Here is a 19,107-nt window from a genome sequence, read left to right as displayed (position 1 = left end):
ATTTAAACTCTTTAAAGGAGTGATATGTTGCTTTTTAAATTGAATTATGCATGTTAAAACATTTCCCTGTGGTCTACATAAACTGTAAATGCTATGCTTGGGTCTGAATTCTTCATTAATTCAACTCCACAGGTCCATCTTCAACTCGATTTCTGAGTAATGACACCAGAAAGGTTGTTTTGAGCGCTGGCCATTTAAATGCAAATGAGACACTTCAGGCTCCGCCCCTTACAGGTTGTTGGCTATGCTGCTCTGTCCCGTTCAACCAACAACTGAACATTTTAGGTAACCAGCTTAAAGTTTGGGCATATTTTCAGTATGGACTACAACCGCTGCTGCTGACAAACAATTATGACGTACTCTGAGAAATGTTCGTCGGAAATCTTGACCTTAACCCTTTAAACCCGAAGCCTAAAATGGTCTGTCTGGACTTTCTTTTTTTCTTATTTTGACAATAAAAGGGTTAGAAATGATGCTGTGAGTAAATCCTTTTGCCCATTTTTCCAGAGCACTTAAAATAGTGTTTTTCAACCTTGGGGTCCGGACCCCACATGGGGTCACCTGGAATTCAAATTGGGTCGCCTGAAATTTCTAGTAATTGATAAAAACAAAACAATACAAAAAACTTACTAATAAAAAATATATGGTGTGTTGAGAGAGACAATCACAATACTTAACGGAACTGTGAAACTGAAGCACTGTGGTACTGTTTATCTGTCAAATGTTCATTGTGGTCGGTTTCAGATGCTGCAGCTCTTTCATAATTCATAGTTTGAGTTCTTGTTTGTTCAGTATTAATTGTCAGCCTTGTAAATCCAAGCTGGACTGACTGTACATATCCTGACCAAGGAAAATAAAATTCTCACTTTGTGCAGTAATCTACACCTGGCTTTTCTGCCTACGTCCATAATAATATACATTATATAGACTAAATGTTGTCTAAAAATAATGTTTATTTGCAACATAGTATAGCAAACTATTAAAGCAAAAAAAAAAAAAAAAAAAGTCTCTGTTTTGAATATCTGGGGTCACCAGAAATTTGTGATGTTAAAATGGGGTCACGAGCCAAAAAAGGTTGGGAACCACTGACTTAAAACTTCCAAAATCTAGCAGTCGTTTATAATTTACTGCATGTTATAATTCTGCTAAAACAGCTTCTTCTCCAGCTTCTAGTACCGGTGTGAGTGAAATCACCATAATAACCCAATAAAGCCTATAAAGCACAATGTCTCAGGTTTCAGAAACTGTTGGAATTTTTCCAGCTGAACAAACAATGAAAGAGTTACAGCCATTCAAACTATATGCACAGGGTGTGTCAGCGGTGACACGTCAGGTTTTAAAGGGATCACATTTTGCTAAACCCACTTTTATTATTAGTCTCTGGTACATTTATTTGTGTATTTAGACCCTAATAGTTCAAAAAGTTTGAATTTGAACCCTCCAGGTGCTGCAAAGCTATCTTTATATTCATTCTGGCGAAAATCGAGTGGATTTCTACAACCTGTTTCAATTCCTGCTTAATTTGTTATGTTTTACAAGTAGTTAGATTATAACATTTGCACGTTTAATCATACATAGCATGCCTATATTGGTACAGGAAATATGTTTATGAACATTGTTAGGGGAGGGGTTATAATATAATATATATGAATAATAACATGTAGTTGATATCGTTGTGGGATTATGGGAATTGTTGTACTCTGCTGATGGAATCTGACGTGACTCATTATTGTATAAATTAGTAAAGGAACTAATGCGACAGACATCTGAATGAAACGGGCCATTACACTGAATAAAATTATGAATTTATCTGAACATTAACAGTGCAGGAACTATTTGATGGATCTTGTCATTTTTTTTTTTTTTTACTATTTCAATCACATAATATACATTTAACTCATTTATATTCTGTCCAAAGGGCTGTATTTATGTGTCAAAAAATGAGAAGAGAAATGAAAAGTCAATCAATTAATCAGGAAAAATTAAAGTAAAGAATCAAGATGATGAAAAAATGTTCATAATAACCACCTCTCCCGGACATCTTTTCCTCTGTACAAATTAATATGAGGTTGTAAAGTCCAAATTGGTCTGATCTATTGAATGCCTTGACAAGTTCATTAAGGAGCTGTTTAACATTTTTCCAGACAACTCTTAATTACACTCTCTCAGTATAGGCAAACAAAGATGAGAGGAGTCTTTTAATGAAGCATCCAAAACCTTGGCTTATATGAAACAATCTGGCACCTATTTTCAAAGAAGCCTATGCATAAGAAAGGCATCCTCTAAGCTGATTAAAGCAGAAGTACTGAAAACATCACTTGAATGACAATATGCATCATTATGCCTAATGGCTAAAGTTTGAGCACAAAGTCTACTGTGCAGTCTTATCATTACCCGCTTAATAAAAAAAACCGAGCTGACTGCTTCTTCCACTGGCTTATTTCTTCATAATTGTCAGCGCGGAGGAAAAGTAGCCCCCAGGATGCAAAATCAATCACATATCTCTCATCTATCTCAAGTGCAATGACTAGGATTTTAAAGGGAAATTTAGTTTTTTTTTTCTTTTTTTTTTTTTTTGAGCGTTTCCTCTTCTCTCCAAGGCAAACAGACAAGCGTTCTCAGTCTCTTTTCACTTGAGTATGAAGATTTCTATGAAGAGAAAGAAAGAACAGGGCTTCTTCACAGTTGATGCGGCGGTAATAACATAGATAAACACTGTCTGGATGAAGCGTTGACGCTCCCACTCCTTTTCCTGGCAAGTGGGTGGGAATATCGCCTGCATGGATCAGTGATTAATGTGTGTTTTGGCAATGTGGTGGAGAGATTAAGCAGGAAACACAGAAACAGAGAACAGAAAGAGAAACACAGAGAGAGACTGGACATTGCAACACAGCGCACTGTATAGATTAATCTGCCGCTTGATTTATGTGTTTTGCTCTCGAGCGTTGCTGCTATTACTGTGGTGACTCAGTTGATTTGAACACAGTTTGACAGTGATGGTTGGTTTCATCCCTTTCAGCAATCTGCCTCGCTGACAGATGAAGGTAGCCTGTGCGAATGTGGATTGTTTTCAGCATTAAAACACTATTTTAAAATTCTGACTTGTCATCACTAGGAAAAAAAAAAAAAAAGAAAAAAAGAAAAACAAAACACTGAAATTGGAATTTGTTCAAACGCTTAAACGATCACAAAAGTGAATTGGTATTCAGTTTTGTACTCAGTCCCCTAGCAATACTCAGAGTTGATTTAACTATGAAGTCAGTCTTTTTCTATCCAACAAATAACATTTTAATAGAGCTGACTTTTTTTTTTTTTTTTTTTTTAGAAAAAGATAAATATGTAATATGTAAATCACCTGATCTGACCCAAAGTTGACATTTCTGACACTCCTTTAACCCTAAAAAAACAAAAAAACACCAGCAACCAAAGGCAACTACTAATCTAAAATGTAATAACTCTTGAATTTGAAATAATTTGGGTAAAATGCAGCTTCTCAGAGGCCATTCAAAGGCTTTGTGGTGAACTTCAAACACTTCTGCAATATTTATTTGTCAACTAGAAAAGCACTCGGAGATCGCAGACCTCCGCCAAGGAAGATCAGCCCCCCCCATCACCTTCAAAATTTCATCATTTGTTCCTTGTGCCAGAATCATTTCCTGAAAATTTCATGAAAATCCATCCATAACTTTTTGACTGATCTTGCTAACAGACAAACAGACAAACCCTGATGAAAACATAACCTCCGCCGTTTCACTTGGCAGACGTAATAAAACCCATGTGGTTTGATAAATGACAGTGGTTTATAGACACTTGTTTTTATATTCAGTTAATGATGTATGTCACTGAAAAAGCTACTTTTTCTTCAGTTTTCTCCGTTTTGATATAATACATTTGAATTGACCCTGGACTATATACTGGAAAATATTTGATTTTCACCAAAAATTTGAATTGCAGAGGATGATATTATAATGAATGGTGATAAATAAATAAAAAAGGGTTAAATATAGAGCCTTAGTTGTTTTTGAAGTTCAGCTGGACTGGCTTTCTTCTTGCAAAGTTTTCATCTCTCATCCAAGAGACTTCATCAGTTCTACAGTCGCAGAAAGAAATTAGTAGACCACCCTTTGTTTTCTTCAATTTCTTGTTCATTTTAATGCCTGGTGCAATTAAAGGTACATTTGTTTGGACAAATATAATGATAACAACAAAAGTAGCTCATAACAGTTTAATTTCAGAGCTGATATCTAGCCATTTTCCATTCATTCATTCATTTTCTGAACCCGCTTTATCCTCACTAGGGTCACGGGGGTCGCTTGGAGCCTATCCCAGCTACATAGGGGTGAAGGCGGGGTACACCCTGGACAAGTCGCCAGTTCATCACAGGGCTGAACATATAGAGACAAACAATCACTCTCACATTCACACCTATGGGCAATTTTAGATTAACCAATTAACCTATTAGTGCATGTCTTTGGATGGTGGGAGGAAGCTGGAGTACCCGGAGAGAACCCACGCAGACACGGGGAGAACATGCAGAAAGGTCCCACCCCCCGTCGACTGGTGTTGGAATCGAACCCAGGACCTTCTTGCTGTGAGGCACGAGTGCTAACCACTGCACCACCGTGTCGTCCACCATTTTCCATGTTTTCTTGATAATAACCAAAATCACTTCAGTTCTTACATCAATAGCTATGGCATTGTACTGACAAAAACAGTACTTTTAGGCATTCCATGTTTTCTTTTGTCTGTTTTAGGGGCCGTTTACACGGCGTCGGATTCAGTCGACTCCGGGAAGATTTCATCGCGGATTAGCCTTCTGTTTACATGGAAACGGTGCCTAGAGTGCCGGAATCCGGAAACTTTTGATACCAGGGTCCAGGGTGGAACGTTATCGATACGCTCCGCATTTCAGCTCCGTGTTAACGCGAGTAGGAGCGTTCCGGGGTAAAATATGACGTCACCACACGTGCGCGCAGCCAAGAACCGCCAGTTAACCCACTCCAGGCCAGTTGGTGGCGGTAATGCGCCTCCAAGCTGGTTTGCCAGCCTCTATGACACAATAAAGTTGCAGAAAAAGAAGGAACAACCACAACAACAATGGCCGGTTTCAGAACAACATACGTGCTGCTAACTGTGCGCAGCTCGTCTGTCCAGACAAAGAAGTCCTGCGTCTTTGTACGACCACTCCCCATTGTTGTTTGTAAATAGTGTTGTCCGCCTCTTCTTCTTCTCCTCATTTAAAGGCTGTCTAAACCGGAAATCATTTGTGTGCAGGCGCGTGTTTTACCGCCACTGTTTCACTACAGCTCTACATCGCCAGCTACTGGTCTGGCATGGCCACTACAGCGTATTCAGCCGTCCTCGCGGACTCATGTTAACGCAGATCGTTATCATAGCGGCTTCGTCTTAACGCGGAATGATTTTATAACGCAAAGGAGAAATCTTTGCGGAGTGTTGCCGTGTAAACGTACCCTTAGTCACATGATACACACAGGAGTTAGTACTTCATTGCATAACCATTGTTTTTGATGACTTTTGATGGTCTAATAATTTTTTCCACAACTGTATTTGCTAGTGGAGGAAAGCAGACTTATAAGTCTATAGGACAGTGTTTTTCAACCTTGGGGTTGCAACCCCACATGAGGTCGCCTGGAATTCAAATGGGATCACCTGAAATTTCAAGTAATTGATAAAAAAAAATGCTATTAGAGAATATTTTTTAATGATTCAATATATATTTCATTATAATTAAAACACTACACATTTTCCTAATAAAAATCAAGTTCAAATAAAATGCAGGATATAATATTTGAGAGAGCATATCTTGATTGACCCAATCATGTGACCGCATGCATTACTTTGCTTCAACCTGCGCAGACACAGTCACAGTCACCGGACCGAACAGAGAATGGAAAGATTTTGTCTCCTGCCTGGCCCCGCTAGGACATCTCCAAGAGAAACTGAGAAGCAGACACCGAAAAGGTGCATTATATACATTATATAGCCTAATTGTCGTCTAAAATTAACATTTATTTGCAACATAGTATAGCAAACTAATACATGATCAAAAACAAATACATTTTAGCCAAAAAATCTCTTTGTTTTGAATGTCTGGGGTCACCAGAAATTTGTGATGTTAAAATGGGGTCATGAGCCAAAAAAGGTTGGGAACCACTGGTATAGGAACAGTGGAGGTTGTTTTTAGTTCACCGGCCCATAGGCCATGAGCTATTGTAAAGGTGATGTGTCTGGTGTCACCTTCATTGTCGTCATCTTCATTCTCATTATCAATTTCTTCAAACGTGGTCTCCGATGAAACTACTTGTCAGATTTATTTCAAATTTTATATGTAGTTTCCTTGGGATAATGTCTGCAAAGTTTTTTTTTTCACAGTTTGGAGAAATTTTGATTTTTTAATTTTTGAGGGACTTTTGAAATTTTACAAATTTGCCTTTACTTATAATGGACCATATGCTGATGGTTTATAACATGGAAATGGTTAAAGATACAAATATAGTTACAATTGAGCACTGATAGGAAGTCATAATTTAATTACACTGGTCTACAACAAAATGCTTTCAGAATAAAAGTAGTGATATTTACCATGTGTGAGTCACTGATAAAGAAAAACCAAGTCAAAAATGCTGGTTGACTGAAGTTTCCAAGATACAGTTTTGGGTAAAAATGTGAAAACTGAGAATTAATGAGAGAATGGGTTTAAACTCCAAAGGAATATTTATGTTTACGCATTGGTAGCTCTATTTGTCTCAGAGCTACCAAATCTACTTCAAAACACTGTCTGCACGTGACAATATATTCACTTTACAGGTTCTCTCTAGCGGAACATTTATAAATATATAGTATAAACGTGCATAAACCACTATGTATGTGTAATAACACTTTATCATATCCCTTGAAAACATCAGCAAATCAGCACTTTTGTCATTTGTTTGTTTTCCAATTAATCTTATTAAAATACGTAAAACTTTGCACATTTAATCTCTGAAGTGGATAAATTAAAAAAAAAAAAAAAGTAGACCTGTGTTAGTTGAGTTCTCCTCCTGCATTAAAAGCCCACAGGACTCTAACATAGAACCTGACAACCTCCCAAACTCAACTTCTTGATCGAACATGCCGGTGAGATACAGAGACTAATGTGCTAATGACCCTAAATATAGAGAATATTTATTTAGAAATCACAACAAATCTATCTTTGTAATTTTCTTCCTGTATAGTTAACTGTATTCAGAGCTAATATTAGGGATATTAGCAGTAATTTACCTGCAGAGGTCTCATAGCTGGGAATCTGTCACAAACAAACAACTGTCTTTAGCTTCTTAAACTCATAAATTAGTCAGTGTGCAGATGTTTCACTTACAGCTCTCCATGGTCTGTCCTCCCTGTTCACTCGGTAAATTTATCATACTAAATAAAAACTCATGTTCTAGAGTCTGTACCAGGGGATGGTGAGGTACCATATGGAGAAAAGTGCCTTTGGGCAGTCGGCTTTTTCTATAGAGTAGCATGAACTAAGACGAGCATCACCACAGAACTAAGGAACACCACATATCTGTTATTATCAAGAATAAATGCACTATTTTTATATAGACTTGGTTCATAGGTATACATACTGTATACAAAGATAACATATTGTTTTTATAGGCAATGCATACCCTTAATAACGTTGATAGGTATACATACTGTTTACATAGATAAAATACAGTTTTTATAGGCAATACATACCCTTAACTAGGGCTGTGCAATTAATCGAAATTCAATTACGATTTCGATTATTAGACGCAATGATTACAAAAATTATGTAATCGAGAAAAAAACGATTATTAATTTTGAGCTGTTTTAATTCACGCGCACGCAAGCTACCATGAGCTGCTCTGCCCCGCCCCCCTCTAAGCTACTGCTGCCAGCTAGCCGGCAGGTCCACCCCAAGAGGAAAGTTGTACCTAGCGGTCTGGAAAAATGGCAAGAGAATCACAGCAGAAGTGCTTGGTAAACAAAAAAGGCAAGTCAGATTCAATTGTATGGAATCACTTTGGGTTTGATGAAGAAGACGAAGAGCAAAAACACATCACGTGCAAAAAGTGTTTCGTAGTTGTGTCCGCACCGACCGCTAACACAACAAACCTTTTTAACCATTTAAAGTTTAACCACCGCCACCTTTATCATAATCTTATGAAAAACTAAAACACATAAAAACAACTTCGTCCGCAATGCAATCTTCAGTTTCCGAATCTCTTTACGCTGCAACTCCCGTATTAACCTAATCCTAACCCGTATAACCCTAACGTACGTATTCTAGATGGCTGATGCATACAGAAGGCCTGAACTGAAACCTTACGGCACGCCACTGAATTTACTGTTTCATACTACATTGAACATACTTGAATTTATAATTTGCACTTTACATTAGTTTTTTTTTTTTTTAATTGCTACAGTTCTATGGCAAGTCTATAGCAGTTTAATTACAGTGCACTATTTATTTACAAAAGGAAACATACTTGAATTTACAGTACACTTATTTGCATTCAAAGATTTTTTTGTTTCGTACAAAAGTAAACATACTTTGCTTAAGTGGTTAAAAGCTTTATTTATGTTTAAAGAGTATATTTTACATTGTTTTGCAAGAAAAAAATAAACAACTTTAAGGTTAACAAATAATCGTTTTTAATAATCGTGATTTCAATTATTGCTAAAATAATCGTGATTTTTTTTTTTTTCCTATAATCGAGCAGCCCTACCCTTAACCCTCCGGTATCCCGTCCAGCAAGGCCCTTACTAAGCACCAAGTGTGCCATTTTCGCACACTTGTGGAATAATGTCAAAACAATTGTCATAGTTTGTTTTTAATTCTTTTACACTTTTTTCTATTTCATCAACTTGAGCCGTAAATAAAAATACCAAATACTCAATAATTGTCACATTTTTTAACCCTTTAAATGCTGCGTTTATAATGTAAATTAACTTTTTTTTTTGGATGCAAAAAACATTTAAAAAAAATTTTTTTTGGTATACTACATAAAAAGTGGATCACATATTATTTGATTTTTTCATCCTGGCATATGTCAATGATTAACTCCAACACTGGTTAATTTGTATTATTATTTCTGGCACTAGGTCAAATGTTCAAAAATACTAGCGTCTGTCACCAAGTGTGCGTAAAATGCACACCTATAAATCAAACTATTAAATATTATATATATTTTTTTATTTTTCTGCTCTAATTTGATTTTATTTTTGTAAATCAAGGTCAGTCCTAATCATGCATATGAAATGGGAGAAATAGTACGTTTTATGCACACTTGGGAGACAGATGCTAGTCTTGTAATTTTCTTTTGTTTACAATGTGCAAATTTTAGTTGGTGGCCAGAATTTCAGATCACGCAAAAATGAACAACTTTTGAATTCTAACCTTATTTAAATTGTGAAAAATAATATGAAGTTTTTCAAAACAAAGTGCAAAGTGTACCTAAAAGGCGCACCCGGATACCAGAGGGTTAATAATGTTGATAGGTATACATCCTGTTTACATAGATAACCTACAGTTTTTATAGGCAATACATACCCTTAATAATGCTGATAGGTATACATACAGTTTCACATACATACATGGGTAATAATACTGTTTATACTGTTCATAGATATACATACTGTCACATACTGTTAATATTGTGAACTGCACCTACTTATATTTTGTCCAGTTTTATTTTTTATTCTACTAAGCTCTATTCTTATGTTACTTTGTTATATTGTAAATTATTACCCCGCCCCCTGAAGGGGAGGCAAGGGGTGTTGTTTTTGGTTTGGTTTGTGTGTTTGTTTGTTAACACTAGCAGCAAAACTATTAACTGAATTCATACCAAATTACATTTATAGATTGCCAGTGACCCAGAATAGATAAGATTACATTTTGGGAACGGCAGGTCAAAGTTCAAAATTTTTATGAATTTTTAAAATCTTTTTTTCCCCCATTTACTTAAATTGGGCAAAAATTGTCTATGCTGTCTATGTCTAAGATGACATCAGCGCACACATAGATCTGATGACATTAGCTGGATTGATGCCAAAATAAGCTACAATACATTAGAGGGGCGGGGTTTGCTGTGCCCAGGACCACTTGTTTAGATTATATTCTCTGATCTTATTTGTAGTTTTTGCAATTTTATAATCACTCTGTTCTTATTTTCTGTTGCACTGGCGTTTTGTTGATATTGCTGCACTGGCTAGAGTTCCTCCTAATTTCATTGTACACATAATGACAATAAAGGCTATTCTATTCTATTCTATTCTATTCTATTCTATTCTATTCTATTCTATTCTATTCTATTTTTTAGATATCTCCCCAAATCTATAAAATGGTGGCTACTCCACAATCACATACGCTGCCATAATTTGGAGAATATCTAGTGTTGTGTTTTTAATCTCCAGTCTGTGTGTGCTTCTGTCTATACTCACATGTTCAGCACTAGGATCACAATAGTAGAGTTAATAGTTTATGTACATTTCTTATGTCAAGTGCTGGTGGCGTGACTGTTTTCTACATTAAATATCTTTCCAGTAGTTGAGCTCCTTTATCAACCAAGTAGCGTGGTAGCATTCACAAAAGTTACACTTTCCCAGCGACCCTGAACACAGCAGAGTTTGTAAAATAAAACAAAGTAAGTACGATGCCACGACCAAATATGGATGTATATAAGCAGCTGAAATATCTACATTTATCAAGCTGACATCAAGGACGAAGCCTTATCAAGAATCAGGAGCAGAAACAAGATGCGTTGGAGAAACATGATAGAACCTGAAACAATGGTCCAGAGGGAAAATGCATGAGTTTAACTAAAACAAAAGAGAAATGATATATTCACTTAATGTTTAATGCTTAATGTGTAAATCCCAGAAGCAGCTGATCTCAATACACGCTGAGGTAATTCACAAATACGCTAATAAATGACTATCGCTAATCAATAAGGCACAAGACCATGTAAACTTGTGCTGAATTATAATGTGATGGTTTGATGAAATTATTTGCTTGTTTACAGCTAATAGAAAACACCAAGCTTGAAAATACTAATACTACCTTTTATATAAAGTCTATTAATTATATCAAAAAGGAAATTGAGTATTAAAGTAGACATTTTACAGAAAATACGGCAATAAGAGTTAAAAACAAATGGATTTAAAGGCTAAATGATCCACAACAACAAACATACACTGTCAATAGAGACTGATTTGACTCAATACAAACATTTATAAGGGATAATGTGATGTTCTAATATAGTTTACCGTGTTCCTGTATCTTAGTTTGTTGTATTTCTCAGGAAGTCACTGCAGTTAAGCTTTATTCTTTGCATGTTTACTATCATTTTTTTTTTGATGGCAGGTGGTTATTACAATAATCTACTGTGCTATACTTACACTGTCAAGGTCTGCGGATGAAAACAAAAAATGAAATACGACACATTTACATAATGAACCAAAGTATTTGTGTTAATTATTGTTACATAGAATAAACACATATTAAGCATTATGAACACATGTTCAGTCTTTTTTTTTTTTTTTTTTTTTTGAGAAGGAAAAAAAAACAACAACAAAACAAACAAAAGTGAAAAATGTATGTAATTATTAAGGTGAAATTACTTTCTCGGTAGCTATGAAATCTTATAGAAACTAGTTCCTGTGAAATAAAGTCCTAGAACGTTGTAGAGTCCAATGAAATAACATAAAGTTCAATAAGTATTTAATTAGAAGAATCTTTTAGTTTTACTTTTTTTTTTTTGGCGTTGCAGTTATAGAAGTTCTCTCAGGAGCGCGTGATAACAGCAGGTCATTTCAGTTCTCGGTAGCATTTTAGAAACTTTTTTTTTTTTTTTTGTATCTACTGTACAGATTATGTTAAAGCTTCTTTCCTTAAGGGTAAGAGTCTACAAGTCAAATGCCATCTCTGTTACAGCGACTTGTTTACCTCTGCCTATGTCCCTGCATTAATCTGTGGAGTCGAAGGCAGTCAGTAACTCGATAGAGAAGCTGTGGACAAAAAAGTAGCATAACTTTGCAACTCCAGCAAAAGATACACATCAAACATAAGCCTGTGAATACACAAAAAGGAGAACTACATCAAACAAAAAGAAAATAAAATGAGTTGGTCACTGTCTTCAGCACAGAACTGACATTAAAACTGTGCACTTCGTAAAACTTCAGTTGCAGGTAAAGACACACATACGATGCTGGGAATACAAATGTGTGTGTTTTATAGGAGTGGTGGTTACCGTTCTCGTGGTAGGCGGACATGGGGCTGTCTGTGACATCTTTTGCTGAGACTGAAGAGCTTGTAGATGACTCTCTGAGCTCTTTTGGAGAGGAGCCGCATGCTGTTTTCCAGCTGTTCGTACCGCCACTGGAAAAGACTGTCCAAGGACCACAAGTGTTGGATGGCAGAAACATTCAGGAAATAGTTTTGAGGCAGCCTGGCAAAAAACGCCTTGAATTCATCTGCAACAGACAAAGACAATGGGGACACATTTTTCATTATACCATCAACTCCTTGTTATGAATATTGGACCTCATTCACCAGAAATTACCCAGAAATGACTCCCTAAACCCCATGAAGATTCTAGCATTCAACAATATTTTCTTTTGTTGGATTGGTTCTAGGGAAAAACACATTTTATGCATGTTTAAGAACACATTAATGAACACTTGAGTGATGAGTAGTTTTATCATTACATCACAATAATATTTTAAGGCAATGGCTACTGCCACAGTTCTGTGGCATGAAATATCAGTTTGTCTGTTGCCACTAGGGCTGCACGATTTTGGAAAAAAAAAAAATCCCGATTTTTTCCTCTAAAAACTCGATTTTCGATTTCGATTTTTGGGTATAACTAGAAAAGGCAACAGCAGTCAACATGTCGTTTTCGTGAGCAGCCCACAATGCAAGCTACTGCTCCGACCTCAAAGCTGTGATGGGATCACGTGATGAACCTACAGTTTTGTTTTGTTTTTTCTCTTCATTAAATCTTTGAAATGAAGTAGAGTACACAAACAATGTATACAACAAGAAAATAACATAAGTTTGTCAGGGGGAATACACTATAAGAAAATGTCCAAATCAGAGCAAATACTGATAGTTGTTACAACCTTTTTGTTTCCACATTTATCTAACAGCTTTAAATAAATTTCAACATCTTACAAAACATAAATAATATTTGGTTTTGTGTTACAGAATTTACATTTGTGAATGAAAAATTTAGCAAGTAAGAGGACTAAATTAATTATTAAAAAAAAAAAAAGTTTTTTTTTTCCTTTCTTTTCTGGGTATCTGGCCCACAGCAGTGATACCAGTGTCAGTCAGTGACAGGCATCAGTCGTGCGTGTGTGCGTGGACCAGGTTAATATGAGTGATCCACATGCGGTTCTATTTAAACTGGGGGATCCGTGCGTGGAATAGACCGACCCAGGACACACTGGAGGGATTCTATGTGTGGAGCTGGTGGATGTGTGTGGGCAGGGGGCTGTGTGGGCTCCTCTGCTGAGGCTGATGACCCCGAGACCCGGACCCGGTTCGGAAGAAGACAGTACGGTACGGATCCGGGACAACGGAAGATGAGTGATCCGCTTGCAGTTATATTTCAATTGCGGGATCCGTGCGTGAAGCCACGGCTTATATTGGTATAAGTACTGCGGGTTCATGAACAGATTTAACGTCCGGTCATTACACGGACTTCTGTGACAGACCGCTGTCACAGGAAGAGCCTACGGTAGCCCGCGGGCACGCGGAGGCGCGCGGCCCGGAGGCATGAGAGAGATGAAATCGATTTTACGATTTCCCTTTTTTAAAAATTGTCCTAATTAAAAAATCCGATTTCGATTTAAAATCGATTAATCGTGCAGCCCTAGTTGCCACAGAGCCACTCAAATGATCTGAATTCTGCATTCTGAGCGTTGTCCCACCTGGGCAAATTCCTCATATGAGGCAAAACAGTCGCCTCGTTTCATGTTGTTTGCCTGCTGCTGAAACTGAAAGTGTGAATAGGTACAAACCAGCTTCCAGTAACTTGTACCCTAGCATTTTCCTGTAACCGGATAGGCACATGGCATGTACGATGCTTATTGCTGCAGTATTATGGCAGCAGGGTGACAGGTTACCGGTCTACGGTGGACGGACGTTTCGGACACGGACGTTTTGGCCTAGGACGTTTCGGCCTTTCAAGGGTTAGGGTTAGGGACTGCAAAAGTGCAGTCCGAAACATCCTAGTCCGGAACGTCCTAGGCCGAAACGTCCAAGTCCGAAACGTCCTACATTCCCGGTCTACACAGGATCTGTGGTAATAAATGAGAAAGTTCGTCCCACAGTACTGTGGCAATAACCACTTCAATATTTTTAGCATCTAAACCATTTTATCATGTTCTAAATTAATATTTTTCATAGTTATTTTTGTTAACCATTAAAGACCTAGAACTAATATTAGAATTAATTAGTAACGGACAAAAACAATGGAGATACATTTTTAATATACCATCAATTCCTTAATCACATGGTCCTTTTTTTTTTTATAAACATTGGGCCTTATTAACCAACCAGAAATGACTCCCTAAACCCCATGAGGATTCTGGCATCTTAGAACTACTATTTGTGGTAACTTCCAAATGAATATTTCTCTGCATTTAACACATATTGCCATTTAATATAATGTGTTCTGCATTTTTCATTTCCTATTCATAAAATCCAAAGTAAATCCAAATGTTATCATATAAAACAGACATAACTGAAGAAAAACTGGCTTTTTCAGCAAAATACATCATTAACGTTGTGTAAAAACAAGCCTCTGCATCCATTGCTGTGTGAAACTCCATGACTTTAGTGGGGCATCAATGTTGCAGTATGACACTATTTCCATGTTCACTCTAGAGTAGGGGTGTCAAACTCATTTAAGTTCAGGGGCCACATACAGCCTAATAGGATATAAAGAGAGCTGGAGCAGTAAAATAATATCAATAATAGGATAAGAACTTAGAAATAATATCAACTCCAAAGTCTTCTCTATGTTTTTGAGTGAAAAATAAATATGTTTACGTCTACGAACTGTACTTGAACATAACATGAACAAATATGAACAGCTTAAAAAAACAAGTGCAATTTTAACAATATTTCGCCTTAATTGTTTTTATCACAACTTACAGATCACAGTGGGTCTTCATATACACAAAACATTCAGTAACAGGCAGAATATCGGTACAACTCCACATACTAGCATAACATTTTTGTGGAATTTTCCTTTTTTTTTTTTTTTTTTTTTATACACTTAAAAAAAAAGAGAAAAAATAGCTTTTTTCATTATTTATAGGTTATAATGATAGTATTCTACTGGTCTGACCCACTTTAGATTGAACTGACCTAAAATGATTTCCACATCCTTGATTGCTAATATCTTCAGTGTAATTTTTGCATTTCACAAATTCATCCCACGGGCCGGAATGGACACTTTGGCAGACCGATTTTGGCCCCCGGGCCACATGTTTGACACCTGTGCTCTAGAGTCTCTAAACATTGAAATGGACCATATCTGATGCTGCAGAAAAGCTACAGAACTGTATTTTTTGTATATTCTTTGCATGTATTAATAGGATTAGTGGTTCTAAAGTCATTAAGCATTTTAGATCAGTAGACACTTTTTGTTTTTGGGGGCTAATGTCTTTAGATCTTCAAATAAATGAACACCTCAAACACATACCAATGCCTCTGTACACTATTCTAACAAAGGATGTCTTTAGCTTCATACTGTACAGTCTAACCCTGTATTGTTGCATACTCTGCTACTGTCCGCCTGGGCCTTTTTTACACAGGGCTGGCAAAACACATAATCACAGGCATCCATCAGCCACCCACCCCCTCAAACACTCCCATACCCTCCACCATGCAGCGCACTATCAGCATCTAAGAAGGACACAGCAGGTGACAAACTGCTTTACAAACTGGAGAAGGTGTTTATGAAGGTAAGAGCGGAGAAGCAGCATTAGGTCATATAGACGACATTAGCCACGCTCTGTCACATTTTAGAATCTGGCGTCTTTTAATCAGATCCAAGAGACACTTTTTTAACCCTTTGATGCATGAATTATGAAAACCTTAGTCAAGATTTTTTTCCCCGAGTGTTTTTATTCCTCTTCAGGCATGAAAAAAACAATGTGATTGAATTTTTTTTTTTTTTTTAATGAACCTATTTTTTATGGTGTTACAAAAAGTTCCACTCCGCCGGACACCATGTGTTTAATTTCTGAAGCAAAGAAATATATATTTACTGATATATTGTGTAACAACTATGAAATAAAAACATTTTTAATGCTGCTAATCTGATGTTTTCTCACATTTTAACATACTCTAATACTAGTGGTTAGTCACTTCATGGAGATAATATGCAAAAAAAACCCTTTATGTTTAAAAAAATATATTAATTATAGTCTTAATAACAATAACAAGCAATAGATTTACAGGGTGGGGAAGCAAAATTTACAATATTTTGAGGCAGGGATTGAAAGACAGTGTATGACCAATTAGTTTATTGAAACTCATGAGAATTTATTTGCCACAAGAAAATTTACATCATAGAAAATGTTTTTATTCTATGTGTCCTCCTTCTTTCTCAATAACTGCCTTCACACGCTTCCTGAAACTTGTGCAAGTGTTCCTCAAAAATTCGGGTGACAACTTCTCCCATTCTTCTTTAATAGTATCTTCCAGACTTTCTCGTAATAGTTTTGCTCATAGTCATTCTCTTCTTTACATTATAAACAGTCTTTATGGACACTCCAACTATTTTTGAAATCTCCTTTGGTGTGACGAGTGCATTCAGCAAATCACACACTCTTTGACGTTTGCTTTCCTGATTACTCATATGGGCAAAAGTTTCTGAAAAGGTATGGATAATAGTGTTAGGTATGATTATGACATCAATATATGTTTGGTTTCAAAATAATTGACGTAGTGCCTGCTGAGAAAAAACAACTAAATGTTCATTGTAAATTTTGCTTCCCCACCCTGTACACTTAAACATGTTAGTGCAGATCAGGTTTATCAAGAACAGCAAAGTTAAAGTAATGGTATGAATTGCAGTGCATTATGGGATGGTGCATAAGCGTCCACTGTGTTGGCTGATATGGAATTAAAACAACAAAAACCCATGAATATACAAGAGAACATCTGGAGAAGAACTGTCCACTGTAGTGACCAGTATGCATGGAAGGGTTAACCATCAGTTGTTCTTTGCACCTCCAGATACCACATTCACTGAACATCTCTTTTTTTTGTCATTTTAAATCTCCTACTGATGCTTTTGAATTCTGTTAGCCTACCATGGCAATAATACCTCTACTTCACAGCTACTTCAGCTATTTTTTTTTCCATTTAAAGGCTGTTTTTTTTTTTTCATTCCAGCATTCTTGACACCTTCCATATCTTCTCTGTTTTTGTTCACTGTCTCTACTCTCCTGCCCTTTCACAGGGAATGGTGAGGAGTTTACCCTGTGCTACTTAGAGACGACTAGTATGCCTACTCAGTTTATGAGGACAGCGGGATTCATCATTTTAACAACACAGGTGCGATACAGACTTTTCTTCTGACCTTTCTTAAGAACAACTTTAAGAAAAAAAAACAAACAAACCTGGGTCTCATGCAGTATTATGTATAGCCATGATGAATGTTGGTTTCCTGACACTAATATCCTGCACCGAGGGTGTTAAAACCAAGGGCCAACAACCGCAGCTTGGCCATAAAGCCAGTGCATATAACAGAGTAAAGTGACAGTCACTGTATCCTTTAACTTCGTGTCTTTCTAATCCTTTTTTCTCTCCGTCACTGCTCCTTCATGTCAATATCTTCAGCTCTGCCCATAGTTTGACAGAATCGTCCAATGTCTGCTCCATTTGTTGCACTTTCTATGTGATTTTCTTGTTAACTTCTCTTTCCCCTCACCCCAGCTGGTCAAGGCAGATGGCTGCCTACCCAGAGCCTGGTTCTGTCACAGGGTTTTTTTTTCCATAAAGTAGGTTCTTCCTCCCTGTTGTCACCCCTTGGTCTTCCCTTTTTCTGTTTTTTCCCCTCTGTTTTCACCATATTTACGCTATAGTAGAGTTAATAATTTGACCTAAATTTGGGAAGCACATTGAGATAATCTTGTGTTATGATGTATACAACTGAATTGAATTGAACTGAATTGAATCAAATCGAACTGGATTGAATTGGACTGGGTTGAACTGAACTGAACTGGACTGGATTGAACTGAAGTGAATTGAAATGAACTGGACTGAAATCAATTGACTTGAAGCAAATTGAACTGACCTGAACTGAATTAAATTGAACTGAATTGAATTGGATTGAATTGAACTGAACTGAATTGAATTGAACTGAATTTAACTGAACTGAACTGAATTGAAATGAATTGGGTTGAACTGAACTGAATTAAACGGAACTGAATTGAACTGAATTGAATTGAATTGAACTGAACTGACCATGCTGGCTTCAATAAACACAGCTCCCGTGGGTTTCCACTGAAATTCTTCTTATAAATAAATGCTATTCAGGAAATATTTTTCAGGAAACACCAACATCTTATTCACTATTTTTAGACCTAATAATCTTTAATCGTGTACTGGACGTCTTATATAAAAATGACTGTAACTTTCAGGTGATTTCATTGCAAAGAGAAGGTTTTGATGGCTGTTGTGTCAAGGTTTCATTAATTGGTGCATAGCTTGCTTATGGAGCTTCTGTTTATTGAATAAAATATTTTTAATCGCTATACTGCTCCTCTGTTGTTGCATTTAATAAGTTGCGTTAACAAATTAAATTATCTTTTTTTTTTTTTTTACGCAACTGACTTAATTATGTCTATCACTTTAACACATAATTAATTTAGCATAAGCATTATCTCATCAATCAATCCAGTCAATCTAAAAATCACTTTTCAGTCTTAGTTTCCGTTGGTTAGCACAGTTTCATCTACTCATACTGCTTCCTTTATTTCAATCGAACATGCAGTTATTACCATGTTGGATTATGGATATAGTGTTTGTTTGTTTGTTTGTTTGTTTATTAACAC

At 36.5% G+C, this 19,107-nt stretch overlaps 1 protein-coding gene across 1 annotated transcript in view; it reads right to left on the bottom strand.

Moving 5' to 3' along the window:
• Window positions 1–19,107, bottom strand: part of LOC115418673 (BMP/retinoic acid-inducible neural-specific protein 3-like) — a 113,870-nt gene that overhangs the window by 8,376 nt on the left and 86,387 nt on the right. Inside the window, exon 7 of the mRNA XM_030133218.1 lies at window positions 12,279–12,501. Within this exon, the coding sequence (XP_029989078.1) occupies window positions 12,279–12,501 (223 nt within the window). The remainder of the gene's footprint in view (window positions 1–12,278; window positions 12,502–19,107) is intronic.

Source organism: Sphaeramia orbicularis, chromosome 4 (assembly GCF_902148855.1).
Source record: "Sphaeramia orbicularis chromosome 4, fSphaOr1.1, whole genome shotgun sequence".
NCBI classification, from domain to species: domain Eukaryota; kingdom Metazoa; phylum Chordata; class Actinopteri; order Kurtiformes; family Apogonidae; genus Sphaeramia; species Sphaeramia orbicularis.
This window is presented reverse-complemented; position numbering and strand designations above follow the sequence as displayed.